The 24,616-nt window shown below is 45.3% G+C and overlaps 5 protein-coding genes and 1 long non-coding RNA gene across 9 annotated transcripts in view; 4 read left to right on the top strand and 2 right to left on the bottom strand.

Moving 5' to 3' along the window:
• Positions 1-3,054, top strand: part of pip5k1ca (phosphatidylinositol-4-phosphate 5-kinase, type I, gamma a) — a 28,922-nt gene extending 25,868 nt beyond the window's left edge. Inside the window, exon 18 of the mRNA XM_047027655.1 lies at positions 2,188-3,054. Within this exon, the coding sequence (XP_046883611.1) occupies positions 2,188-2,499 (312 nt within the window). The 3' untranslated portion in view covers positions 2,500-3,054. The remainder of the gene's footprint in view (positions 1-2,187) is intronic.
• A 2,036-nt stretch (positions 3,055-5,090) lies between these two features.
• LOC124472928 (putative WEB family protein At1g65010, chloroplastic) lies at positions 5,091-8,853 on the top strand. 2 transcript variants are annotated; one of them, XM_047028083.1, is made up of 10 exons: positions 5,091-5,299; positions 5,398-5,479; positions 5,563-5,669; positions 5,755-5,910; positions 6,003-7,116; positions 7,242-7,350; positions 7,451-7,766; positions 7,915-8,057; positions 8,212-8,327; positions 8,752-8,853. In XM_047028083.1, exons 1-10 carry the CDS (start codon positions 5,246-5,248, stop codon positions 8,793-8,795), a joined length of 2,241 nt encoding a protein of 746 aa, XP_046884039.1. In that variant the 5' UTR covers positions 5,091-5,245; the 3' UTR covers positions 8,796-8,853. The 2 variants fall into 2 exon arrangements, with proteins under 2 accessions (XP_046884039.1, XP_046884038.1); XM_047028082.1 differs by having other exon boundaries at positions 8,212-8,832.
• A 280-nt stretch (positions 8,854-9,133) lies between these two features.
• LOC124472475 (ras-related protein Rab-11B) lies at positions 9,134-12,495 on the top strand. The gene is made up of 5 exons (XM_047027331.1): positions 9,134-9,260; positions 10,454-10,649; positions 10,779-10,972; positions 11,087-11,167; positions 11,255-12,495. Exons 1-5 carry the CDS (start codon positions 9,221-9,223, stop codon positions 11,398-11,400), a joined length of 657 nt encoding a protein of 218 aa, XP_046883287.1. The 5' UTR covers positions 9,134-9,220; the 3' UTR covers positions 11,401-12,495.
• A 748-nt stretch (positions 12,496-13,243) lies between these two features.
• march2 (membrane-associated ring finger (C3HC4) 2) lies at positions 13,244-19,051 on the top strand. Of its 3 annotated transcripts, none has more exons than XM_047027328.1 (5): positions 13,244-13,572; positions 14,817-15,105; positions 15,488-15,692; positions 15,980-16,189; positions 16,659-19,051. In XM_047027328.1, the coding sequence occupies exons 2-5, from the start codon at positions 14,930-14,932 to the stop codon at positions 16,815-16,817; spliced, it is 750 nt and encodes a 249-aa protein (XP_046883284.1). In that variant the 5' UTR covers positions 13,244-13,572; positions 14,817-14,929; the 3' UTR covers positions 16,818-19,051. The 3 variants fall into 3 exon arrangements, with proteins under 3 accessions (XP_046883284.1, XP_046883286.1, XP_046883285.1); XM_047027330.1 differs by having other exon boundaries at positions 13,351-13,572; positions 15,488-15,683; XM_047027329.1 differs by lacking the exon at positions 13,244-13,572 and adding an exon at positions 13,626-14,057.
• LOC124472476 lies at positions 18,184-19,957 on the bottom strand. The gene is made up of 2 exons (XR_006956629.1): positions 18,332-19,957; positions 18,184-18,288 (listed from the first exon to the last, which is right to left on the bottom strand). It is a non-coding gene; the product is annotated as an uncharacterized LOC124472476 (long non-coding RNA).
• A 981-nt stretch (positions 19,958-20,938) lies between these two features.
• Positions 20,939-23,171, bottom strand: LOC124473145 (ras-related protein Rab-11B-like). Its single transcript, XM_047028427.1, has 5 exons — positions 23,005-23,171; positions 21,707-21,902; positions 21,384-21,577; positions 21,189-21,269; positions 20,939-21,095 (listed from the first exon to the last, which is right to left on the bottom strand). The coding sequence occupies exons 1-5, from the start codon at positions 23,042-23,044 to the stop codon at positions 20,950-20,952; spliced, it is 657 nt and encodes a 218-aa protein (XP_046884383.1). The 5' UTR covers positions 23,045-23,171; the 3' UTR covers positions 20,939-20,949.
• Between the last annotated feature and the right edge of the window lie 1,445 nt (positions 23,172-24,616).

The following is a 24,616-nucleotide window of genomic DNA, read 5'->3' as shown; positions in this document are numbered from 1 at the left end:
CAGAAGTCCGAATGTTGATTGAAAGCCAAGTGTGTGTCGTTGCTCTTCGTTATTCTTGAAGCAAAGTTCAGACGATAAAGACACCATGGATGCCCTGGGAAGCACAGAGGCTGTGTGTCTGCAGAGTGCTGCTGAAGAACCCAGCAGGGAGAGGGAGAGAGCAGTCCTCACTGAGAGCTCAGCCGGGAGAGAGCGGGAGGAGAGAGCCTTCCTGGAATGATTGTTGAAGTCTGGCCCGCTGCTTGATGGCTGAGAGGTGCTGCCCGCGAGCACACTGGACACACACTGAATTATTCATCAGCTTTTATTCGCCTACCCCACAAGCCCCTGTTTCCCTCCATTCTCTGTCTCCTTCTTTTCTCCCCTCCGGCTCACCTACCTCTCGCTGTCCCGGATCATTCTTTTCCCATCGTTCTCTCTCTTTCCCTCTCGCTCTGTACAGTGTCAGAACCGGTTCGTCAAGCGCTCAGCTTCACACCTCCAAAAACATCATCTTTTATTTCACCTTCAGACCTCCTCCGGGTTCCATCTACATCTGTCTGTTTCTCTCACGTCTCTCCCTCCGTTGTCTCCCTCCCCATCTCGTCCTCGTCCTCGGGGTGTGTTCGCTCAGTTTCCAAACGGGAGGATCTGGGTGGTGTCTCCGCCCCGCCGCAGGAAGGAGACCCGGGCCAGCGCCGCTGTAAGTCAGCCCAGCGGGGGAGCTGGTGACCGTCCCTTAGCCCGGCTGCCTCGTCACTAGAGCCCTGTTGTACCCCGGCCCAGGCTTCGGCCTGCACTGCGTGGGTCTGCGCTTGGCTGGCTGTAGATGTCTTGCTTCCCTGTTTATTAGCTTGTGAGGTGTACATGCGTAGTTCCCTCGACACGGGAAATGAGATTTCTCTGAGATTTGAACCGACGTTTAGATCCCCGCTTCCCGTTTTGGGGCCTTTATTCAGCTGTCGTTGCCTCTTTTTCAGTGTTGTTCATTAGTACTCCGTATCTCTCTGGGGAGGGAGGGAGGGGGGGGAGGGAGTGGGGGAGGGAGGGGGGGAGGGAGGGAGGGTTGCAGATGGTCTGATGTGAGAGGAAAGAGGGAGGTGAGGAAGGTGTGAGGGGAGGTTCGTCTTCCCAGGATTCCTTCTGTCTCGTGACACTCGACCAGCCCTCTGTGTGTCAACTCTCGCTGCGTATGAGTGTGTGTGAGTACGCGTGTGTCCGAACAGGCGTGCCAGGAGTGTGTGTGTGACACTGTCTGTGTCAGCTCCGTGTGTGTCTGTGTGTGTGTGTGAGAGAGAGAGAGAAGGAGCGAGAGAGAGAAGGAGTGTGTGAAAGAGAGAGCGTGACGTCAGCCCTCCTCCATCCTCTCAGGCGCCGCCCGGCGGGCAGCTGCTCTCTCTTAAAGAGACGGCGGCGTCGCTACAGGCTTCCATGCTAACCGTGGCACCCTGTCATCACACGGGGTTGAATAAAGGACGGCGCAGTGACTAAACGCAGCACCCCCCCCCCCATCTCCTCCTCCACCACCCACGCTAAGAGCTCTGACCTCCATCGCGGAAGAAAGGCATCTGGCGTTGGCATCCAGGCTTGGCTGATGATGTGCTCCCTCGCAGGGGGTCTTGGCATCCCCCTCCCCCCCCCCCGTACCCGGCACCATCACTCTCCTGCCCTCCGCTTCCTGGCTGCCGCATAGACCCATCCTTCACCCTGTCCTCCTCCACCTAACCTCTCACACACTAACACTCCGACCACTGGATTCTATAGAAATATAGAATAGTACACCTGGTACACTCACAGTACAACTGTTGTATCATGGACACGGTCGGCACTTTATGTCCTGTTTCTAGAAATCTAGCATCCTGCTTTCTATAGCGATAGTATCGCACTGTGTCTTCCCACTTCCTTGTTCTTGCAGAGGGATGATGTCCGTAGCCTGCACACTTGTCTGTCCAGCGTTTCCTCTATGCAGCTCTAACTTTCTTTTCTTCCCCTGTCCTATTTTGTCCCCTATACTCTCTCCCTCCCTCTCCCGCCTGCTTCTGATACTCTCTCTCCCCCTCTCTCTCCCCCTCTCTCTCTTCCCCTGTCTCTCTCTCCCTCTTTCCCGCCTGCTTCTGATGCTCCCTCTGCGTCTGCTGCCCCCCCCCCCCCCCCCCCCCCCCCCCGTGTCTCTCTGGCGCCCTCTGCTGTGATGGTTGTGTAATGCAGCCTCCAGAGGACAGGACCTGGGTGTACTCTCCTCTGCACTACTCAGAGGCTAAAAGCCTCCCGGATGGAGAGGAGGAGAGCCAGACAGTAAGTGAGAAGAACCAGACTGCAGCCGACGGGGACCCCCGTCCCGTCCCAGAGCGAAGCGCGCATCGCGGGACTAAACATCCCAGAGTAGGAGTGGCGATCGCAGACGCCCCCCCCCCCCCGTTCCTGTCCACGTCTCTTTGTCAGTCAGTGCTACATGGACCACACACAAGTGTGTCCGAACCAACAGCACTTCCATTGAACGAGCTGTTGCTCCAGTTTTGACTGTCCAGCAGGCTATAGGCTTAGATCTGAGACCAGGAGGCTAAGCTACAGGGTGTGTGTGGGCTGCCTTGCCCACTGATAGACAGCCTGTATGACCATGTGGTGCCCACCCCTGCCTCCACCACGCCACACACACGTCTACCGCCAGCATGCTCCCCCCCACCGCACCCCCGCACGAGGCTCCAGCTACACCCGTCTGTCTCATGAAACCCCCACACTCCCATGTGCTCAAGGTGTCACATGACACATAAAATAAATGTTCAGATATATTGAACCCATGAATAACATTACAATCCTTTACCACTCAAACAAAGAGAAAGGTAGAGAGAGAAAAAAAAGTTGGATCTATGACAAATATGATTATAGTCGTTTCTAGGATCATGTGTTGGCAGAGTGACATAATCAGGGTCTGTTTTGGCTCTGAAGGTTTATGATCGTGAATATAATAGTCTGTGTCTTCACACCCATGTACGATGAGATTTATAATTTTGTGTCTCTTCTTTCTTCCTTTCAATGTCTTCCTCTCTTTATTCCTGCCTCTCATTCTGTCTCTCTCTCCCCCCACCCCTCTCTCTCCCCCTCTCTCTCCCCCTCTCTCCCTCACCCCTCTCCTGCTCTCTCTCCACAGTAAATAGTGCAGCAGCAGAGAGAAGGATAGTTCCCTGGATGGACCCAATCAGAAGGATCCTTCCTTAACCTCATCACGAAGACCAAACCTCAGTCGTGATGATTAAAATCAGCTAAATAGACTCTGAACACTGGAGGTCTGAGTCCTCTACAGCCCATGACGGGAGTGCTGATGATGTGCTTCTCGTATGTTCACCCCAACCAAATACAAATATAAAACATTTTAAGAAGAACTACTGGATGCCAAGTGGTTAAACTCATGTGAGAAGTCTTGATTAAATGCCCGTCGGAGCAAGGGGGTTTATGTTTGGGTTCCCATTATCACATTCCCATTGGTAGATGCAGTAAATGTACTTCACTTTGTGTTAATTTATATCACGTGCTTTCTGTTTGTGTGTTGTGTAAAATAGTTGTTTTTTATATTTTTATTTGGGCACTTTTTTTCCAGGTATTTTTTTTTTTTAAACTGTGAACATGTTTTTGGTACAGTATGTGCTTTACAGATCACTGTGTTGGATGAAGTATCATGTTTCTTCGCTGCGTCGTCATGGCACCCAAGGTGACGGTGACGGTGAAGGGTGTCATGCTTACTGCAGTATCTAATTTAGTTTTACATCAAGTGTTGATCATGACGTCTATCACGTGCAATGCCATCTTTATTACTGTTAACTGAATATTTATGTACTGTAGGTTCCAGAGATCAAACTAGATTAATTTAAAGTAACACTAACTGGTCATCAATAGCCCACAGCGCCATTATCATCATCTTTGGTCCCGTTTCATTTTGAAATTTAAACTTCTCAGTTAAGTTTTCATAATTATTTTACACATTTAAATCAGAAATGTGAATATGGCCAGTTGATTCATGTTTGGGGATTTCCTTTTAGTTCACACTGTAAAAACAAAATGTGTGTATCTGAAAAAGACTTCAAGCTGCTTTGAAGAAATCGTCATCAGGTTGAACAAAATCACAATCAACATTGAATTAGTCTGCAGTCAATACATACATAAAAAGTTAACACGTTCTAAGTCTAGTTCTCTTTCACACTTTAAGTTTATTTGTGTGTGTGTGTGTTATCACCGTGTATATGTAAGGGAGTCTTTCAGCGTAAAATACTGATCATTCGATAAAGATGTGCAGTTGTCACTGGTCGGTCGTAATCCGTTGCTGTTGTTTGACATCGAGACACCATTGCAGCAATATTTTGTACCGTAGAGTTTTTCGGTTACTTTTGATTGCCTTATGGAGACATTTGATATTTCAGTGTGTACCGTTGTATTTATTTTCTTTCAATTGTTTTCGCTCCTGAGAATATGTACATAGAATTATAAATACATATATAAAGATATATAAAGAAGATATTTTCCATTTTAATTGGAGAATATTATTTTTATTTGGTTTTATTTTTGCTGCTGGCAAGAAATTATTACGATCTACCTAATTTACTGTAGGCTACGATATTCTTTGATGCGTTTATTCAGATGCAGCCATTTTTATGTTGTAAAAATCGCTCAATTTCTTTGTATCATATCCGAGTTGTCAGTTTAACAGTAGGCTACATGCAAATAGGAGTTCTTCCGACAGTTTGTGTTTGTGTAGGCCTAATGTGTTTTCAAATCGCCGTGTGCCCTCAACCAGGGAGTCCTTTACAAAGACATAGCATGTTTTCCTATGAATATGCATATCAGAAATATGTATTTATGTATATCTGTGTATATCTATTTATGAGGATAAATAGATGACCGTATGTGTGTGCGTGTGTGGACTCAATCAGAACGAATACAAAATAAAGCAGTTACATGTCTATGAAATGTTTCATCTTTTTCGAATGTCAATATCGTCGCCGTGAAACACTTTAGAATTGTTGGCGTCTGGTTGCCTTGGTGAATAATAAATATAATTGACTTTTGAAAGTCATCATAGCTAGTGCTAGCTAGCTTTTCTAGTTAGTCGGCGTTTTCCTTTAGTGGTCGTGTTCCGTGTGTTGGCACAACCAGCATTATAAATTGTAGCTACCTATGTTACTAATTTACTAATGGACTGTAGGTTACAACACACCAGACGTGTTGGTGAATTACACCAATAGTGTCGTTATTTGAGGGCCCTCTTCATTTAGACATGATGGACAACGGAGATTTCACCGTCCCAAAATGGGAAGAGTTAGATTGCAAGGTTTGGAAATAGCTTTTCTTTATTTTCTAAATTGTACTGAATCATTTAACTATAACTTGCCATTATTGGTTACGTTTTGATATGTTTTTATTATACAGTGTCCTGACGAGTCAAACGAAGACCACAGCAGATGCTCAACTCCTGCTTCTGCAGTTACTGATGATGGCAGCTTAAAGAGTGGTGAGTGACAGCCTTGAGACATGGGGTAAGCCTAATTACATCCACAATTTCGATTCATATGGACTTACGTCTTCATCTTTTAGTTTCAGAGTCCATACTATTTAAACAACTTCATTCAGAGATAGATGTTACCCAATGCTTACTATCAGGGACAGATGGGCTGGAAGCCTACCTTCAGTCTAAAGTAAAGGTATGACTACTCTATACAAATGGTTCTTGTCTCTTTATTATTCCACTGTAAAGTTATAATAAATGTTTGCTCCTCACATCCCCAGCCAATGTTAGAGCAAATACATGCAGCGGCAAATAAAGTGGTAGTCAACTGTAAGGATGTAGGTGATCTGAGGAAAGGCCCGCAGGACAGAAACATTCTTCTGCACTGCCCCTCTCTTCAAGAGCTTCTTTTAAAGTTGGGCTTTAGCAAGAACACGGTAGGTGCCATTTGATGAAACCCCACAGTTTTTAATCCGAAATTATTCATATTCAATTTCCGATATGCTGACTGTCCTGCATGTCACTAAAGGAGGAAATCCAAGACTACTTGATCTCGTCTGACCGTGTGTGCTGGCTCTCTGAGATTGAGGCCCTGAAAATGGAGCTGAAAGACACCCAATGTCGACACGAGGCTGTGGTGAAGGGCCTCCACCTCTCCCTGCGTTCCACGGAGCAGAAGAACAAAAACTCCCAGATGGTGCTACAGAGAAGCCTCGGTCAGTCCCAGGAGAAGCTCCACTCCCTGGAGCAAAGCCTGAAGGAGTACGAGGTGGAGGTCGCCTCCTTGCAGCACAGTCTGATGGAGTCCAATGACAAGTCCCAGAGCCTGCTGAAATCTCTACTGGCTGCCAACATCAGGATCCAGTCCTCGCAGCAGGACCAGGAAGAGTCTGAGAAGAGAGTCCAGAACCTGCAGCTCGATCTCATGGTCACCAAAGAGAACAACCAGGTCCTGCAGGAGAAATTGGTTTTCTCCGATGAGAACGTCAAGTCTCTAAGGCAGAACGTCAACGATTTAGAGAACGAGTTCCGGCACAGCCAGTGGGCCTCTGAGGAGAAAGTGAAGTCCTTGCAGCAGGCCCTAAGCTCCTCTGAGCAAGAGGCCGGGTCTCTCCAGCAGAGCCTGAAGACATCGGAGGAGAAGGTGGTGTCCCTTCAAAACAACCACTGGGCGTTGGAGGAGAAACTCCAATCCGTTCAGGATAACCTCAGCTCCTCCGAAGGGAGAGCCAGGTTCCTGCAGAACTCCCTCAGGAGCACAGAGGAGAAGTCCAAGCTCCTGGACGAGTCCCTCGGTGCCTCTGAGGAGAAGTCCCAGGCCTTGCAGGAGTCCCTGACCGTCCGAGAGCAGCAGCTGAGCGTGGCCATGGCCCAGAGGCAGTCCCTGGAGAAGTGCAAAGGCCAACAAGAGGACAGAATCCAGAGCCTGGTGCAGTCTCTCGCAGCTGTGGATAAGCATCACAGTACCACAGTGCTGGAGATGGAGAAGTCTGTGATGAGCTCCAGGGAGAAGGTGGAGATTCTCCAGGGTGCCCTGGACAGGGCTGACACTATGCACCAGAGGGAGGTGGGGCAGCTTCAACAGATACTAAACAGGACTGTCCAGAAAAAAGACTCCATTGAGCAAGAGCTCCGTGGTAACGGTAAGGAATCATCTTATGGCAATGGAATGTCTAAGTCTCATCAGACCACCGGGATGTTGTGAAGACTGACTCGGTATGTTTTGTGGAATGTTTCTCTTGCTAATGCTTATGTTTATCATTGTTAGTGTCTGTCTTGAGCAGTAAGTTACTAGAGGAAGAGACCAAGGCAAGCAAAGAGATTGAGAGATCTTTCAAATATGAGAGAGAACTGCAGGACACGATCATGGACCTCAGGTGATTATGTGCAACAACTGACAGAAGCATACACAGGTACAAAACATGTACAAGAAACACACAGACAGACTTACTGAGTCTCCTGTCTCCACTCATGCAGGCAGAAGCTTAAGGCGCAAACTGACGGGAGAGAGTTTGCTCAGGAGAGCCTCAAGTCGCGTCAGAAGGAACTGGCAGAGCTGCAGCGCCTCCTAGAGGTGGACCTGCTGAGGTGCAGAAGCTCCTGCCAACAGGCCAAGGAACAGAAGAGCCCCACTAACATCCGCCAGAGCAACTTGAAGGTGGACTTGATGAACCTGAAGTCCGGCTTATACTCAGTCCTGGAGAAGGAGAGCATGAAAGATGAGCAGAGGAGGCAGGACTGGGTGAAGGTCCTGGACAAGAGCAAAGAATGGGAGCAGAGGGCAGAGAAACTGGTGAGACTGTCAACACGATTAGTGTGATAGATCTTGACGGTGTGGAGCATTAATTTCGCATCCGCAGCATTTATTTTTGCATTACAAATGGTCCACCTGCAAATACGACATGAGGGTGACCTGACTAGGTGTGTTCCTGTGTGTGCAGGTGGACAGTCTAGATTGTCACCAGCTGTTGAAGGAGGGAGGGAAGGAGAGGGAACAGCATCGAGGCGGAGGATCGCCCTACTTTGCTGCTTCCCTGCCCCTGAGGAATCGCTCCTCAAGACCCTCCTCTCCTTATACTTATGGGTAACGATAATCACCCCCTCAAGGCTCACAAACTTGCCCAGATGTGAAACATCCTACTTTCACAGAGACAGTCAACAAGCTAAGAATAAGCGTGTGGGCTCTTGGCTATTTGTTTTGTGTTGTGTTATGTTAGTTTCATCTGATGTCTTCACAGTCATAAATCTGTCGAGGAGAAGCTGTTTGATTCTGGCTCCCAGTGGGGTGTTCGAGATTCTGGATGCGTTCGTCATTTACAGACTGTCCAAAAAAGATTGAAGCACCTGCAGTCAGGTAAAATAACACAAATCAGATGGGGTCTGTCTGTCATCTCCCATCCTATCTTCCATGATATTCGACATGGTTCAAACAGAAGAGGTCTACATGTAAACATAGGGGGAGACACTGTAATACAAAATCATTCTGAGTGGCATTTTTGGAACATTACATGCTCCATTAACAATGTAATATGTGGTTGTAGTCAATAGGGCCCCAGACTGGAATGTCTTTATTCATGATATCAGTGTTTATTTACATTCTTTAACACAATTACGGTTTAACAGGCTATTGTGTGTCTTTGATTGTCTAAGGTGAGAACTAGGCCAGTAGACCATGTTCTCTGTTCTTGTTTTTTGGGCAGCATATTCACGTAGGAAATGTTTTCATTTTGTCAAAATGTTTAAACACACCACTGGATTGACTTTTGTTTTTCTCTCAGTGGATTTCCAGAGGAGTATCAAGGGTTTGCTTCGGATGTCATAACCATCAAGACGAATCCAAGATTTGTTCAACCTTGTGACTGGGGTGATTTAACTTGAAATAAACTGTTGGTTCAAAAAACAACACACACAAAAAAACGTTTGTTCTATTTATTGTTGATAAATAGGGGATTCATACAGTTACGTATGAGAGTATATAACACTTTGTTTAACTCCATGTGTGTGCGCTGTTGAACTCTAGACATTTTATATCTAGCGTTTTATTGTACATAGATGATTACATTTCTAAGTCTTTAAAACATTTGTCAACGTATCTATCAGTCAAAACAGACGTCTCTCCAATTGGTCAAAACAAGTGTCGCTCATAGCTCACGTGCTTGGGAGCCAGTTTTCCAACCCGGCCTGAGACGGGACACAGAAGGCTCGCTGGTGCTCACAAGACTTTTCTAAAGTAGAAATTTGTCTAAAATGGGGACCCGAGATGACGAATACGACTATCTTTTTAAAGGTAAGATCGATTTATTTGTCGATTAAGTGAAAATCACCTTCAACGTTTTTGAGCTAAATATGAGAAGTTGAAAGGAGAGGAAGTCAGTATTCCCCTCCTTTAGCTTCAACATAGCTAGCCAGCTAGCTTGGCTGTGCAGGCTAAAAAGATATTCATTTCACTGCGGCCCAAAAATTATGGTAGACCTCTTTTCTTGCATACGTTTTGAAGCGACTGATGTTAGATAGTTTGCAGTGACTCTCGTATGTAAACGTGTTTAATGTTACAATCTAAATTCGGACGTAATCAGCTGTATGACAAGTGATGGTTAACATACAAGTTCGCAATCATCAGCTACTGAACGACTTTTTTTTTGGCTAACCACACCAGCTAGCCAGATAACTTAAAACCCGTTTAGTACCGTTAGCTATCAGCAATCACAAACATAGCTCTTTGTCTAGTTGCATCAACAGCAACATGCAAGTCACTAAATGGTAACTCGTCCTTTGTGTTCTGTGCCTAGTAGACGCCCATTTTTGATGTCCCTAAACCAAAGCCATTTACTACAAAGGACTTATTTATCAAACCTCTCCCTAAACCGTGACTGTTGCCGTTCTCTACGAGTGTTGTTCGGGTTCACGTTAAGATGGTGGAAAAATAAGATTGTGAAAGTAAACCCGACTATTCATCTCTGTCATAGCTCGTTAGGAAGTCTCCCTTGGGAACACCTACTCCAAGCAGTATCTGTGTTTATTGTCTCTGTTGTGCAGATACCTTTGCCTCTGGTAGTCACCATGTTTATCTTAAGCTTTGGTATCGGTAGGCAGCCTACTCCCTCATGATGATGGTTACTGACTAATAAGATATTAGTATTCCAGGAAGAGCCTCCTTCACAGTGAGCCTAGGCCCTGACCAGCCTCTGTGAGTCAGACTGTACCAATCATAGGCTGGATGTCACAAGTAGCTCATGAGCTTAAACAGAAGTGGGAGTCAGCAAGTGACATACAGTATGCTAAAGTGGTACGTGCTATGTTTCTGGAGATGAAGGGACAGGAAGATTTCATTTGAGCTTGGTTTACAGACTATACTCAGTGCTGTGTGTGTTACCAATAACCTGTGTGGGTAGTCGCTGGTCCTTCTCATCGGACACTGTCATGGACGGTCTAATGCTGTCAGGAATGTCATGCTTCTCTCTGTGTGTGTTCTGTCTCCAGTGGTGCTGATCGGAGACTCTGGCGTGGGGAAGAGTAACCTGCTGTCTCGTTTCACACGAAACGAGTTCAACCTGGAGAGCAAGAGCACCATCGGGGTGGAGTTTGCCACCCGCAGCATCCAGGTGGACGGCAAGACCATCAAGGCCCAGATCTGGGACACGGCCGGCCAGGAGCGTTACAGAGCCATCACCTCCGCGTGAGTAGGGGGGGTGGGGCCTCCGCCCTGGAGACAGGAAGTACAGGGGTGGAGAACAGGAAGACGTCTCCATGTGACGTGTGAGTCCAGCCCTCTGACCCTCCGTGCTCCCTGCTCTGTCCTGGCCAGGTACTACCGAGGGGCTGTAGGGGCTCTGCTGGTGTATGACATCGCCAAGCATCTGACCTATGAGAACGTGGAGCGCTGGCTGAAGGAGCTGCGGGATCACGCTGACAACAACATCGTCATCATGCTGGTGGGCAACAAGAGTGACCTGCGTCACCTCAGGGCCGTGCCCACGGACGAGGCTCGCGCCTTCGCAGGTACGCACCCCCAGCCCTGGACGAGGCAGCAATGCACTCTGGGTATCCAGAAATGCAAATGGATTCTCTCCCTGTGTGTCCCTTTGTTCAGCCTTCTCTCTGTCTCTCCCTCAGAGAAGAACACTCTGTCGTTCATTGAAACTTCGGCCCTGGACTCCACCAATGTAGAAGAGGCTTTCAAGAACATTCTAACAGGTGAGCACTTAAAAAAATAATAATAATAAGTGTAGAAACTGTAATCAATCAACAGTCAAAGGCCAACATATCCTTTTTCCCCTTCAGAAATCTACCGGATCGTATCACAAAAGCAGATAGCTGACAGATCTGCACATGACGAATCACCAGGCAACAATGTAGTGGACATCAGTGTTCCCCCGACCACGGATGGGCAGAAAGGCAACAAGCTGCAGTGCTGCCAAAACCTGTGACACTCAAATCTTCCCTTCCTCCTCTTGTCTCCTCTCCTCTTGTCTGCTTTGCTCCAGAATGCTCTGCTGCTACGGTAGACTGTCTGTACCTCCTGTGTGTTTAGAAGTTTCACAGACTCACTAGATTACATTCCTTTATTTTTTCTTCTTTTTGATTTCCAATGTTTCGTTGTTCATTGTCCTCCACAGACTTTGAATATAGTTTCTTCTCTTCCCCCCCCCCCCCCTTTCCTTTTGCTATGATTTGTGGACTCTGATCATGTGACCTGCTCCTTTGGGAGGAGCAGTGAGGAGTCAGCTAGTCCAGAACTTCCTGTTGCTTTCCTTTGAGTCCCAGAGTGCTGAGTGGCATAAAATATCGAAGTGGGACTTGTGGAATGGTGTCCTACTGCAACTGATAGATAAGGACTTTTTTTTTTTTTATATGTATGTATAGTCCACAGGGATACCAAAGAAGGTAAATGCAATCATTTCCAAACTTAGGTTATCTCATCTAAGCAGTGCAAGATTGGACCTTTTCCAGTTTTGCTTTTTTTTTACGTGACTGATCGCTGCTGTTATTCACTGGGCTCACTGTAGTTGGTTTATGTTAGGTCGTTCATCCAGCTTTCTGTGAATATGCAGCTTTTTTTTCCAGCCAATCATTTCAAATGATTTTGCCATGTAACTATTTTAGAATCACTCTTTACACCTTGAATCAACAACACTTAAAGCTAGCTGATTGTTGTCTGGGAAATGTTGCTTTTGTGAAATACTTAAAAAATGAGTGTGGTTTTTTTTGTAGAAGTAAGATGGAGCAGAATGTGAATTGTTATTGGTCCCTTGACAAAGAGAATGCATTTCACTTCCTTCTGTTTAGTCCTGACAGTTGATTGGTCAGCTGGGGCGAACAACAGAAGTGTTGCTATAGTCTGTTTGGCTCTCTAACATGCCTTATATATATTTTTCTTTCTGGTGGAAATGCCTTGTTTTGGAGTGTGGATGTATACCGTCTTCCTGTCACATGTTCAACTTTAAATCAGTAACACATCATCTTTTAACATGCCTTTTCATCATTAATTATTCACACATGGAAATAAATCTATTTCATGACCAGTTGGCAGATATTTTCTTGGATCATCTGGAACTCATCTTCCAAAGTTGCCCATGATGGGTTTAAGCTGTAGCTCATATCCTGCATGCTGTTTATAGGTTTATATGCTACAGGCTTGATTGACGATCACTGTTATATGAGATGATATCGAGTTGTATCAATGACAAATGCATAAAGACAACCCATGGTTGTATGTAACCCAGCAGCCTATTGATCTGATGGGAATGGGAAATTAAGGTCACTTCTATGCATATAACAGCGCACATAGTGACGGTCTCGTTAATGCTTTCATAAAACATCAATAAAGCATGTGGTATCCTCTCCGCCAGTCTCAAGACAGATGTGTGTTACTTAATCTGCAGTTCTGATTCAAACCGCAACTTGGATATGTTTCGATTTGTATCTGTTTGCCATTAAATCTGTGTTTGATGAGTAATGCCACACTAGATAATCTCTGGTTTATAGATTATTCTGTTTTGGATGTGGATACCCTACAGGGATGAGTTGATTATGTCAAACTAATATTTGTCAGGTCAACTCAAGCAGGATTTACTCTTGTGCACAGCTGAATTTCTGCACTTCACAATAGGTTTGCCTCCTGTAAGTATTTTTTACATTCACTCCTTTGTGCAAATAGCCATTGTCGGGCATTTCGTTTTTTATTTGCATTTTGGAAATAAAGGTTGTTTTCCTGCATGTATTTTAGTGTCAATGCATGAAATACGACTGGGTTCTTCTTTGGTCACTGAAGATAGAGACAATTGGATCTGATACAAGCCCGTTTTTGCTTTATTATAACATTTGATGTTTTAATGATCCTCTGAGTTTGTAGACGGATGAAAGCCAGCCAGTGGCGGAAGCGTCGTCGTTGACATATTGACGTTGTGTCAGCTGAGCTAGCCATCGGTTAGCTAGCTAGCTTGTGCAGTGCTAGCTAGTAGTAGTAGACAGTAGCTAGTCCACACACGGGCAGATAAATAAGTCTAGCAAGCTAGCTAACGTATCTAAGTCTGACCTGTTTTATTATTTGATATTCAACTCTCAGATCCACATTTCAAAATGAAAAAAGAAGATACGCTGTGAGTATAATACACTACATGATCGTTCATATTTTGCCTGAAGGTGGCGTTTTTGCTAGCTAAATAAGATAGTATAAGTAATGTAATGGTGCTAGCCTAGCTATGCCAGTGTTACCACCAACCAGCTAGCCTAGCCCCAGTTATCTTGTCGCTACTGACCAGGAGACTGTACGATGCAACGTCGAGCTGGATTCACAATTATGTAGCAAGCAGAACTATTTTATCAAGACAGTGTCGTGTAGATGTTCATGTTGTACAGTACCTGTCTGCTACATAGTCTATACGCGTACTGGGCTCGCTGCATTTGGGGGGCAGTAGATAACGCAATGGTGATTGTAGAGGCCGATTGATCATACATTAGCTAGCTTGGTTAGCTATGGGTTGTTGTTGGATAAAATAATAATACACTCCCCTGGATTGATTGCAATTGATTCTGAAATCATATCAACCGCAGCAGAACTGCCTTTAAGGATTGACATGGTCAAGTAAGCTATTTAAGTTGGACATGTTACATGTCATAGAGTGCCTGATTATTAAAATAAAATACAGCTATGGTGTGGATCATCCATGTTATTGTCTCGAACCATGGCAAAAGCTTTGGTTATTGATCATGCAGCATCAACTGCATTGCCAGTTAGCCTAGGAATTAGTGAATTGTTTATATGGACAGCTCCAGTCATCATTTTTGATTGGTTGACAATAGAAATAAGTCCCTCTGGACTAGGTAATAAATACCTTACTACCTGCAATTGTCTGTAATCTTGCAATAATATGAAATAATCGAATATAGGCTTAAGATTTGTGTTTAATGTTGGGGAGGGGCGTGTTTTGGTTATCTAGGAGAACAGCTGTCTTATCAGTTTTTGTTTCTGTGAAAACGAAAGCTGTAGAATAGGCAAAATGTCAGTTTCATCCAGAACATTGGAGTTAGCGAATTTACTCTTCTCAGAAATGTTTGCATTGTTCTCAGAAAATTTCAAGTAATTCCACACCCAAATAATGAGTTTTCAAATGTTAGGTTAACTTTACAGAAGTTAACCTAGCTGTGCATTCCTAGCCTGTATTGTACTGTTAACTACTATAGTTCTCTGAGTTTCATGACTTTTACGAAGGTACTTTTAGGCTTATACTATCTGGAACTTGTGGAGTGAAAAAGTATTGTCTCTGTATCAATGTTAAGATTGTATCTGCCATCAAACAATCAACAATATCCATAACTCCTGTCCTCTCTCTCCTGTTCCCAGTTGCTGGGCTTAACCACTCTGTTCTGCGGAAGCAGAACCTGGCTGCTTCCCCTCACTCCTTCTCCTCTCACCCCTGACCCCCCCCTTCCCTTACCCCCGAAAACAACACAACCATGACAACCGGGGAGTGTTGTCACCTCCCTGGTTCACTGTGTGACTGTTCTGGCAACGCTGCCCTGTCCAAGAGCGTGGAAGAGTCGGATAGCTGCCAGGCCCAGTATGTCACCCAGGTCACGGCCAAAGACGGCCGGCTGCTGTCAACCGTCGTCAAGCCCCTGGGCACTCAGAGGTACGCGGCTCATTCACTGAAGCCAGGTGACAAACCTGTTGGGGTGTGTGTGTGACTTGGTGTTTGTGGTTACTGTATGTGTCTGTGTCTCTGTATTTATCTGTCTGTGCTTCTGTCTGAATCACTGCGTTTATGAGATAAAAGATGTATACTTTACACAAGTGTATGCTGAGTACTGTATTTATTCTTGTATTTGGTCTCTTGATGCAGCCCCCCCCCCCCCCCCCGCCCCCCCCTGGAAGTCATGCTCTACACTCTATCTCACGTTCAAAACTGCAGAATGTTCTGTGCAATCCAACTTCAAGTTGGTGTCAAAAACTGTAAAGCAGTCCTAAAGTACGGCCCTTCCTCTGTCTTCCACTCCCTCACCCCCTTCTTCCAGTGACGGACCCATCTGCCGAATCTGCCACGAGGGGGCCAACGGTGAGGGCCTCCTTTCCCCGTGTGACTGCACGGGGACCCTGGGCACGGTGCACAAGAGCTGCCTGGAGAAGTGGCTCTCCTCCTCCAACACCAGCTACTGCGAGCTGTGCCACACAGAGTTCACCATCGAGCGGAGGCCCAGGCCTGTCACAGAGGTAACAAAGGTCAATGCCTTTCGCCTTGTCTGCACTCCTCTGCCTGCTTCCGTGTTGGGGTTTTCTTTGGCGGCGCGCGAGGAAGCGTGGACGCGGGAGACGCGAGGGGCGTCCTGTGCATGCGTTCCTGCAGCTGGACCTCTGTAAATCCGCTTATGCTGCCACTCCTTTCTCTGCTTGCTGTTACTTACTTTTGCAAAACAAAGTGCTGTGTATATGTGCTTGACGACTAAATTTTGTCTCTCTCTCTCTCTTTCTCTCTCTGTCTCTCACTCTGTCTTTCCCCCTCCACACAGTGGCTGCGGGACCCTGGTCCGAGGAATGAGAAGCGCACCTTGTTCTGTGACATGGTGTGCTTCCTGTTCATCACGCCCCTGGCTGCCATCTCGGGCTGGCTGTGTCTTCGCGGCGCCCAAGACCACCTGCAGCTGAAGAGCAGGCTGGAAGCCGTGGGCCTCATCGCTCTCACCATCGCTCTCTTCACCATCTACGTCCTCTGGACTCTGGTAGGACTAACACGCCCCCCCACCAACACACACAGCACAGTAGGGAGTCGAAAAGCTGATATCACTTGGGCTCTCTGAACACTTCAAATAGTACTTCTCAGAGTTGGGCGAATCCCATGTCCCACAGGATATTTCAAAGACCTTGTGAGGTCCCTGGCATCTGAAATGCTGACTTTTTATACGATTCAGGAAGTAGTTAGTGTAAATGACTGTCACACTATGTTTATATGGACTTATAGAGTGGTTATCTTGCCTTTTTAATGAGCCTCCCATTCTTGTCGTTAGGGATCTTTTGTGGGAAACCAAGTGTACTTTGAGCTCATTGGTTCAGTATTAACCCAGGAGTAGTGTAGCCAGCACTTTTTCACGTCAGCTACACAGGCCAACTCCAAACCATTCTTCTCTCCCCCCTCCCTTCTCCCCAACTCATCTCGCCACCCTCCCTCCTCTTCTCTTACTCCGGATTCAGGTGTCGTTCCGTTACCACTGTCAGCTGTACTCGGAGTGGAGACGAACCAATCAGAAAGTACGACTGCTCATCCCCGATGCCAAGGGAGGCCACTCCACCCAACATTCCCTGCTCTCCACCAAGCTGATGAAGAAGTCTGCGGACGAGAGTATCGTATGAGGTCAAAGGTGGGGAGGAAAGATGAGGAACAGGATGATGACGGGGCTGTTACTAATGTTCTGGCGGAGGTTTGGACCCCCACCTTGCCTCCCAGCTAGAGCCGAAGCACTTGTGGAAGCATTTCTTTTGCTTTTTCTATCGAAGCCCTTTTTACCTACCTAATGTGTATTAGCTCTCCATTATCTGCCCCTCTTTTGTATTGTGTTGTGTGGCCCTTCTAAGGGACGTTTAGAGAGCCAGTAGGGTTAGATGCTGAGCTGGAACCTGGAGAGGGCTGATGATGCACATGACCAAATGATCTTTCTCTCTCTCTCTCGACCTCTCTCTCGACCTCTCTCTCTCTCTCTCTCTCTCTACTCTCTCTCCTCTCTCTCAAAAATGTTTTTCTGAAAAATGAAATATTGGACCTTCTCCTTTCCTCTGGTGTCCTCAGCTCTCTCCCTAGGTCTCTGGTCTGTTCTTACACCTCTCTCATGTAAAGCTTAAAGCTAGGATTCTTCTTCACCAGCCAGATGTCAGCTTGGTGGATTACGAGACACTCATGTTTTAGACAAGTCAGTCAACTACCTTCAGTTTGACTTCAGTTTTTTGTTTTGTTTCTTCTTCCCTCTTTGTGCAGGCAGGGTGACATTTGTATACTAGAGATTGTGCAATAAAACACTGTGGACGATTGTGCTAGCAGTATGTGGAAACACTGCTACTGACACGTACAGTTTTTGCATGCATGCACTGTTAATGTTTTTGGAAAGGTTGCTTTTTTTACTTTGGGGTCATTGTTAGATAGAAATTTGACCTCTGTAGTAAAAAGATATGCAAAAATGCCAGCAAACTCAAGACTCTTGGGTCAGACCATGGCTTGATGACTTGAGAGGGATTGTTATCACCCTTTTAGCCGCTTACTGAGTATTTCCTGGGCATTTATGTTTTTCTACACTGCGTTTATGGATAGCTCCTCTTTTAGTGAGTTTTGTACATTTGGTTCCCTTCACCCTTGTGTGTATAGTCCTTTAGACTGCTTTCTTACTTTGCTAACTTGATATGTAATCATTTGTGTAAGTATTGTCCTTCATTGATATCTCCACAGTGGAAAGTTTGTGGGTTGTGCTGTTGCTATGGCCCAAATCAAATGCTTTGGAGTAGGGAGCTGGATGTTGTGCACAGAAGCCAAAAAAAATGTGGGATGTAGGATCTTTGAACCTCGTTTTTTAATCTTGTGTTTCACTTATGTGTTACAAGTCCTGCACCTTCTCTAGACTTCCTGTTTAGTTTAAGGCTGAGAGTTGGAGGTGCTTGTTTTAGGACTGGGGCTAAGACCGGTGGTTATAATGGGTGCCATAACCAGACTAGTATTCAGTCTCATACTGGCATCAAACACGAGTGAACCTGAGAAAGAGAGTTTGTCAGTCTGATAAAGAAGATGACTTTTACCTGAGAGAGAGTTTGTCAGTCTGATAAAGAAGATGACTTTTACCTGAGAGAGAGTTTGTCAGTCTGATAAAGAAGATGACTTTTACCGTTTGACTCTCGTTTCCCTGCCTAGGGCTGTGGCCTCAGGGAGACTTCATGTCCTTGGGCCTGTAGACCTTCCGGACGTTCAGACTGGTCCTGTAGAAATATGACTTCTGAGCAGTGTAGCTCTGGAGTCCACTCTGTTTGCAGTCGATGAACTGTTGCTTATCAACAACAAATCAATACATTTATCCTTTTATTTCGTGTCTCCAATGTCACTCTAAATGAATCCTGTTGTATGGAATTAATATTGCAGGATGTTGTAAAGGGTAGATCATGTTGTGCAATAGTAATACTCATGCCTAGTATGATGCTGTCATTAATCATTTGTCATTGTGTTTTCGTGGGGATGGTAGTGGCCAGCTGGCTGTCATTGGGTCTGATGGAAGACATCTTTGTTCGTGAAGGAAATTCTTCAGATCTACGTCCAATAGTTTTTACTCTTTCGCTTAAGTATTTGCTCGCACGCCTGTGTTAAGCGTCTGGTGGGCGAGGTTTGTACATGAGGTCATTTCCTTTGAGGTCATGAGGTCATTTCCTTTGTTAACATGAGACATGCTTAGTCAGTCACGGAAAAACGGATTTGAAAGGATTTCAGACAACGTCGGGACAGAGGCCCGAATCCACGTCAGCTGTTAGTTATTCCTCTGCCCCACGCTCTCTCTCATTGGTGGGCGTCCACAGGAAGTCTGCGTGCTTAGCGACCACGCCATGTACGATGTTATGACATAAGTGCGTGAATTTTGCCTATAATATTAACCAATCCAATACGAAATGTTATGAAATTAGTAAAGTTATGTCCAATGTAGTGTGAATATGAAGGATCATAAGAGCTCGCTTACTGACTAAACAGACTTGAGAGGGCGATGATGATAGGTGGGGTTATGCAAATGTTCTCCCTCGCTAAGCATCCAGAGGGGCAGGGCTCTATTCCTGTGTTCCAACATCTTATCCAATCACGTCATTCTCTCCAAAGAAGCATTCTTTTGTTTTATGCATCGAATGGCACTTTGACTATAGTACAAAAATGGTGATACAGGAAGATTCTGATTTAGAAAGAGATTTTTAAGCTTGTGGTTTTTGTTTTGATGTTAAACGGAAACGAAGACTTGTGTTACGTAGAAGGAACCATTTATTAGATGTTTGTCAGTGTTTAATTGTTATTTTCACCACTGTTTTTGATATGATGTGTATCGTTTGTAATTTATCTTCTCATTACTCACAAGATTTTATCACTCTTAACATGTTTTTAAATACTACAATGTTTATGTTGTGCAGTGGAAACGGAACGATGTCTACACCAAAATATGTTGGTGCTTGAAATCAGCCAAGAATTGTGTGCAAAGCAAAATTAAAACCAAGCTACTGTATGGACAAAACGGCTTTGTAGTCTGTGTGAAAACATATTTCCTATGAATCTTCTAATGTTCCGTACTCTTATCCTCCCTGTCATCATGTTGCCTTCAGAGGGTAAGCTTTGTGGAGTGAAATGTCCCACACAGCTGCTAAACAGTGAAAGGCTTCCCCATCTTACAAGGCTATTTGGATCGTATGTGGGGATACCGTTCTATCTCGTGTGAAATGCCTGGCTTTCAACCTTTTTCACATGCTCAAATGTAAAAGCTGAAACATTTGAAGATGAGAGTGAATGTTTACAGTTCAGTGGGACCCATGTCCCAGTCTTACACCTGGCAGGGCCAAACAGAAAAGGCTTAGAATATGGGAGGGGGGGGGGGCACTTTGCTTATCTGCCAGCAGACAGGGTTTCCTGGGGAAAACTCCCACCCAGACTGGAACTCTGGACAGAGAAACAAAAAACGTTTTGGGTGGTGAAGGTTAGGGGGTGGGAATTTTTTGGTACCTCACGATTCGATTCTTGGGGTCACGATTCGATAAAAATTGATTCACGATTTTTTTTTTAAATTTAGATTATATATATGCTTATATAAACATTTTAAAGAAATCCACCCCTAGTGAAGGTGAATGGATTCAAATAAACGCAAACATGATTTTCTCTCAAAAGTAACACATTGGCTACTCTGTCTAGGAGTTTATTGTAAATTTTTTACAGTGCATAATGAACATAAAACAATGACAAGTTAAGCCAAATATATATGAATAAATACACAGAAAGTTGCTTTTACCATGATAAGCAAGAAATGTTTGAGCCTTGTTTATAAGACCAATGCATATATACCATTGTAATACTGCCATTTCAAGCTACTGCAAGTTGCTATGTACACAGCACCATCTAGTGGCTATTGTTGAAATGTTCCAGCTTCTACCACTACACAGTAATCCCTAAAGCACAGCTCGATCGATTTCACAGACAATAGATTGCCTCATTCTTTCCTACACTGCAGGAACTTTCACGTCAGGTCTAGGAATGACTTGATAACGTGACACAAAGGCTTTTTGTAAGTTTCACTTCATGGCAGAAGAGCACATATTCATCGAGGTTCAAAATTGACAAAAATAAGTCTACACTGACGGAAACAAGGGGCGTCGGCATATACAGGAACAAGGACAGAGTGGGAGGAGACAGGATGAGGGTGAGGAAAGGGAAGGGAGTGAAATGGGAGTGTGGTGGTGGGGGGGGGGGGGGTCACAGGAATGGTGAGTGTCACAGGTTTTGGCAGCACTGCAGCTTGTTGCCTTTCTGCCCATCCGTGGTCGGGGGAACACTGATGTCCACTACATTGTTGCCTGGTGATTCGTCATGTGCAGATCTGTCAGCTATCTGCTTCTGTGATACGATCCGGTAGATTTCTGAAGGGGAAAAAGGATATGTTGGCCTTTGACTGTTGATTGATTAAAGTATCTATACTTAATTTAAAAAAAAAAAGTGCTCAAGCTGCTTACCTGTTAGAATGTTCTTGAAAGCCTCTTCTACATTGGTGGAGTCCAGGGCCGAAGTTTCAATGAACGACAGAGTGTTCTTCTCTGAGGGAGAGACAGAGAGAAGGCTGAACAAAGGGACACACAGGGAGAGAATCTATTTGCATTTCTGGATACCCAGAGTGCATTGCTGCCTCGTCCAGGGCTGGGGGTGCGTACCTGCGAAGGCGCGAGCCTCGTCCGTGGGCACGGCCCTGAGGTGACGCAGGTCACTCTTGTTGCCCACCAGCATGATGACGATGTTGTTGTCAGCGTGATCCCGCAGCTCCTTCAGCCAGCGCTCCACGTTCTCATAGGTCAGATGCTTGGCGATGTCATACACCAGCAGAGCCCCTACAGCCCCTCGGTAGTACCTGGCCAGGACAGAGCAGGGAGCACGGAGGGTCAGAGGGCTGGACTAACACGTCACATGGAGACGTCTTCCTGTTCTCCACCCCTGTACTTCCTGTCTCCAGGGCGGAGGCCCCACCCCCCCTACTCACGCGGAGGTGATGGCTCTGTAGCGCTCCTGGCCGGCCGTGTCCCAGATCTGGGCCTTGATGGTCTTGCCGTCCACCTGGATGCTGCGCGTGGCAAACTCCACCCCGATGGTGCTCTTGCTCTCCAGGTTGAACTCGTTCCGTGTGAAACGAGACAGCAGGTTACTCTTCCCCACGCCAGAGTCTCCGATCAGCACCACTGGAGACAGAACACACACAGAGAGAAGCATGACACTCCTGAAAGCATTAGAACGGCAGCGTAGCGTTTGATCCGATCTCTTTGAGGATTCAGGTTCCACTTCGGGTTTCATGTAGAACAGGAGTATGAGATGAAAGATTAGATCAATTTAACACTACAGGTGTTTACTTGTTTCTCTAAGGATGAAAAATCTAAATGTACTTAAAGGCAATACTACTAAAGGTCCTTCATGACCAACTGAAACTAGGTAATACCGTTTTTGATGCTTTAGTTCAGACTGAGACTGGTATTTTGAGAACTGGGCCTAGACACAAAGAAATTGACAGTGCAGAAATGTTACAAGTAAAAATTTATAGGAGTGCAAAGTGCTGCTCCTCGGTTTCTACAGCTGAAATTTGAACTTTGCCCATCAAGAGTCAGGCAGCAGGAAACAGTGAACCTGTTAAATCTGAGTCAACATTATTTCTAAGGCCTCCTTTCCTGCGCTGCCTCAAGTCACGAATTTTCCCAATTCGGCTCAAGTAAAAAATTAAATGTCATGAAAGTCCATTATTCACCTAAAATTACACTTTTATAAACATTCGCCACCTCGCGTTTTAATGTGTGGGTTGGATTGCTCCACAGATTCGATGTTGTAGTGCCAGTTTAGTTAGGGTGTGTAACGTTGGGCTAGCTGCCTCGCTCTTCCACTGCTGCTACTTTCTGTTAACTCATTAATATAGCAGGGAGGCTCCAAACATAGCTTTTGCACATAGATATCTACATATTTCTCAAATCAACAGCAGCAGTATCTACACAGTAAGGTACGTGTTGACGGAAAAAAACATGCAGTGACACGGGCCAAGTATGCATTGCTCAACATCATGCGAAAGCCTATTTCCCATATCAAATAACTAGCAGGCCACACACTCCCTTGAAAGATCACAACCTTACCTACATTTCAATAGATTAAGGAAAATACATTGTTTTAACGGCTCGGGCAACAATGCTAGCAAGCAAACTGTGTTACTAGCTAGCTGCGTTCACGTTAGCTGGTTACCATCTCAAGCAGCTGGGTGGGTATCAAACCTAATAAGTTGACTGGAAAATGGTCGATAGTTACCTTTGAACAAGAAATCGTATTCATCATCTCTGTTGCCCATGGTTTTCAAATATTTTTGTCAAACAGTTGTTGTTAATATTCCTGCCGTAGCCAGCAAGCAAATGGTATACGTTGTTGATGTCCTGGTCCCCGTGAGACAATGCGTTGGCTGTCACGGCGACCGCAGGAAGGGGATCTTTCTGGCTCCGCAGAAAAGGAGGAGTTCAACTCTCATTCCATCACATTGGCTGGTTGCTAATATCTGACCTGCTAGGGTCAGGATGGGCACTTCTACCCCGAAAAATCATTATACGATCGAGGGCACCTCGTCACTGAGTAGTAGATCAGACAGTTATAAACACGCTATTCATATAGTGACTGCTAATGCTATTAGTGATGTTTAATCCATCCTCTTGGCCTGCACTCACGCCTTTGTAGATTATGTCTTTACAGTAGTGTCCTTACACTACAGAAACATTCAACGCTCTCACTTATTTTCTGTTGCTGTGTTACACTGTGTAGCCTACTACACACAGTAATAACCACTACACTACTAAGACTAGGAAATATGAAATGATTAAGCTACAAGATGGATAATACATTGAAAGCAACCACTAAACCTTTTTTTTTTCGTGTACCAATATCTAACACTGTCAAATGTGCTACGCAATGGTGGCTGGCTAACGATATTTCACAATTCTTGAGGAGGTTAATCCACCAAAATAGCCAGAACATAAAATGCTTAACAACCAGCTGCGGCTGGCTGTTTTAGGCAAAATCGTATTACCAGCTGTACACACATGGAGCACCCAGGCGTAGGATATACATATACAAAACAGTGAACTCTGGCGGCCGCCAAGGCTGGTGCCAATGACACAAGAGAGCCGGTGTCGTGCCAAGGCACTTATCCCCTTCAGGATTTGCATCCCCTGGCCGCTGGAGCGCGCGTGCACTCAGAGGAGCGGAGTTTAACTGCTGCACTTCAAATGAACCTCTTAAATGGAACAAATAGCGACGTGAAAGATTCGACAGGGTTTTCCATAGTAACAAGGGAGTCATTTATCTACATAAATATGTTTATTTTTCTGTTACATTGAGGCAACGTGTGAATTGTTTTATGTGTAGTTTAGTATTGTGGATTAATCTACAGTGTTTTCCAAAGTTCCATATTGCCATGCACCTTATCTACACACATCTATGTGACTAGACATCACATGCAAGTTTATGAACAATATTTTTTCCTTTAATCTAGGCTTCCTCCATCTGTCCATTGTCTGCGGGTTTGGTCTGACAAAGATGCCCGTCTTTGCTAACCCGTCCCTACCTGCCCTTAAATGTTATTTCTGTTGTAAGTACATTTAGTTTAGTATGACTTTTCAATTAACCGATTTGTTCACCTGTCTACCATATGAGTTACAGAGGGGATTCAAATTATATCAGGCCGGTTTTTCGCCTGATTTAATGTGTACCCCCTCCCCTAACATGCAAAGGGTCTGTCCTGCCATCATGTGTGTTATTTTCTCGTTCCTTTGGTCGCAATGAACAACCTGAGATAATATGGAAATGTCTGCTCTTTTACATTTACATTTAGTCATTTAGCAGACGCTCTTATCCAGAGCGACTTACAGTAAGT

This window comes from Hypomesus transpacificus, chromosome 10, assembly GCF_021917145.1.
Source record: "Hypomesus transpacificus isolate Combined female chromosome 10, fHypTra1, whole genome shotgun sequence".
NCBI classification, from domain to species: Eukaryota; Metazoa; Chordata; class Actinopteri; order Osmeriformes; family Osmeridae; genus Hypomesus; species Hypomesus transpacificus.
Note: the sequence above shows the minus strand (reverse complement) of the source record. Positions and strands in the feature narration are given on the sequence as shown.

Bases quoted from the DNA above. Each gene is read 5' to 3' on its own strand.
- LOC124472928 (XM_047028082.1), top strand. From the start codon at position 5,246: ATGATGGACAACGGAGATTTCACCGTCCCAAAATGGGAAGAGTTAGAT. The intron at 5,670-5,754 runs GTATGACTACTC...TCACATCCCCAG, and splicing joins ACCTTCAGTCTAAAGTAAAG to CCAATGTTAGAGCAAATACA. The intron at 8,058-8,211 runs GTAACGATAATC...ATGTCTTCACAG, and splicing joins TCCTCTCCTTATACTTATGG to TCATAAATCTGTCGAGGAGA.
- LOC124472475 (XM_047027331.1), top strand. From the start codon at position 9,221: ATGGGGACCCGAGATGACGAATACGACTATCTTTTTAAAG. The intron at 9,261-10,453 runs GTAAGATCGATT...TTCTGTCTCCAG, and splicing joins ATACGACTATCTTTTTAAAG to TGGTGCTGATCGGAGACTCT. The intron at 10,650-10,778 runs GTGAGTAGGGGG...TGTCCTGGCCAG, and splicing joins TACAGAGCCATCACCTCCGC to GTACTACCGAGGGGCTGTAG.
- march2 (XM_047027328.1), top strand. From the start codon at position 14,930: ATGACAACCGGGGAGTGTTGTCACCTCCCTGGTTCACTGTGTGACTGT. The intron at 15,106-15,487 runs GTACGCGGCTCA...CCCTTCTTCCAG, and splicing joins AAGCCCCTGGGCACTCAGAG to TGACGGACCCATCTGCCGAA. The intron at 15,693-15,979 runs GTCAATGCCTTT...CCCTCCACACAG, and splicing joins CTGTCACAGAGGTAACAAAG to TGGCTGCGGGACCCTGGTCC.
- LOC124473145 (XM_047028427.1), bottom strand. From the start codon at position 23,044: ATGGGCAACAGAGATGATGAATACGATTTCTTGTTCAAAG. The intron at 21,903-23,004 runs GTAACTATCGAC...TTCTGTCTCCAG, and splicing joins ATACGATTTCTTGTTCAAAG to TGGTGCTGATCGGAGACTCT. The intron at 21,096-21,188 runs GTAAGCAGCTTG...TTTCCCCTTCAG, and splicing joins TTTCAAGAACATTCTAACAG to AAATCTACCGGATCGTATCA.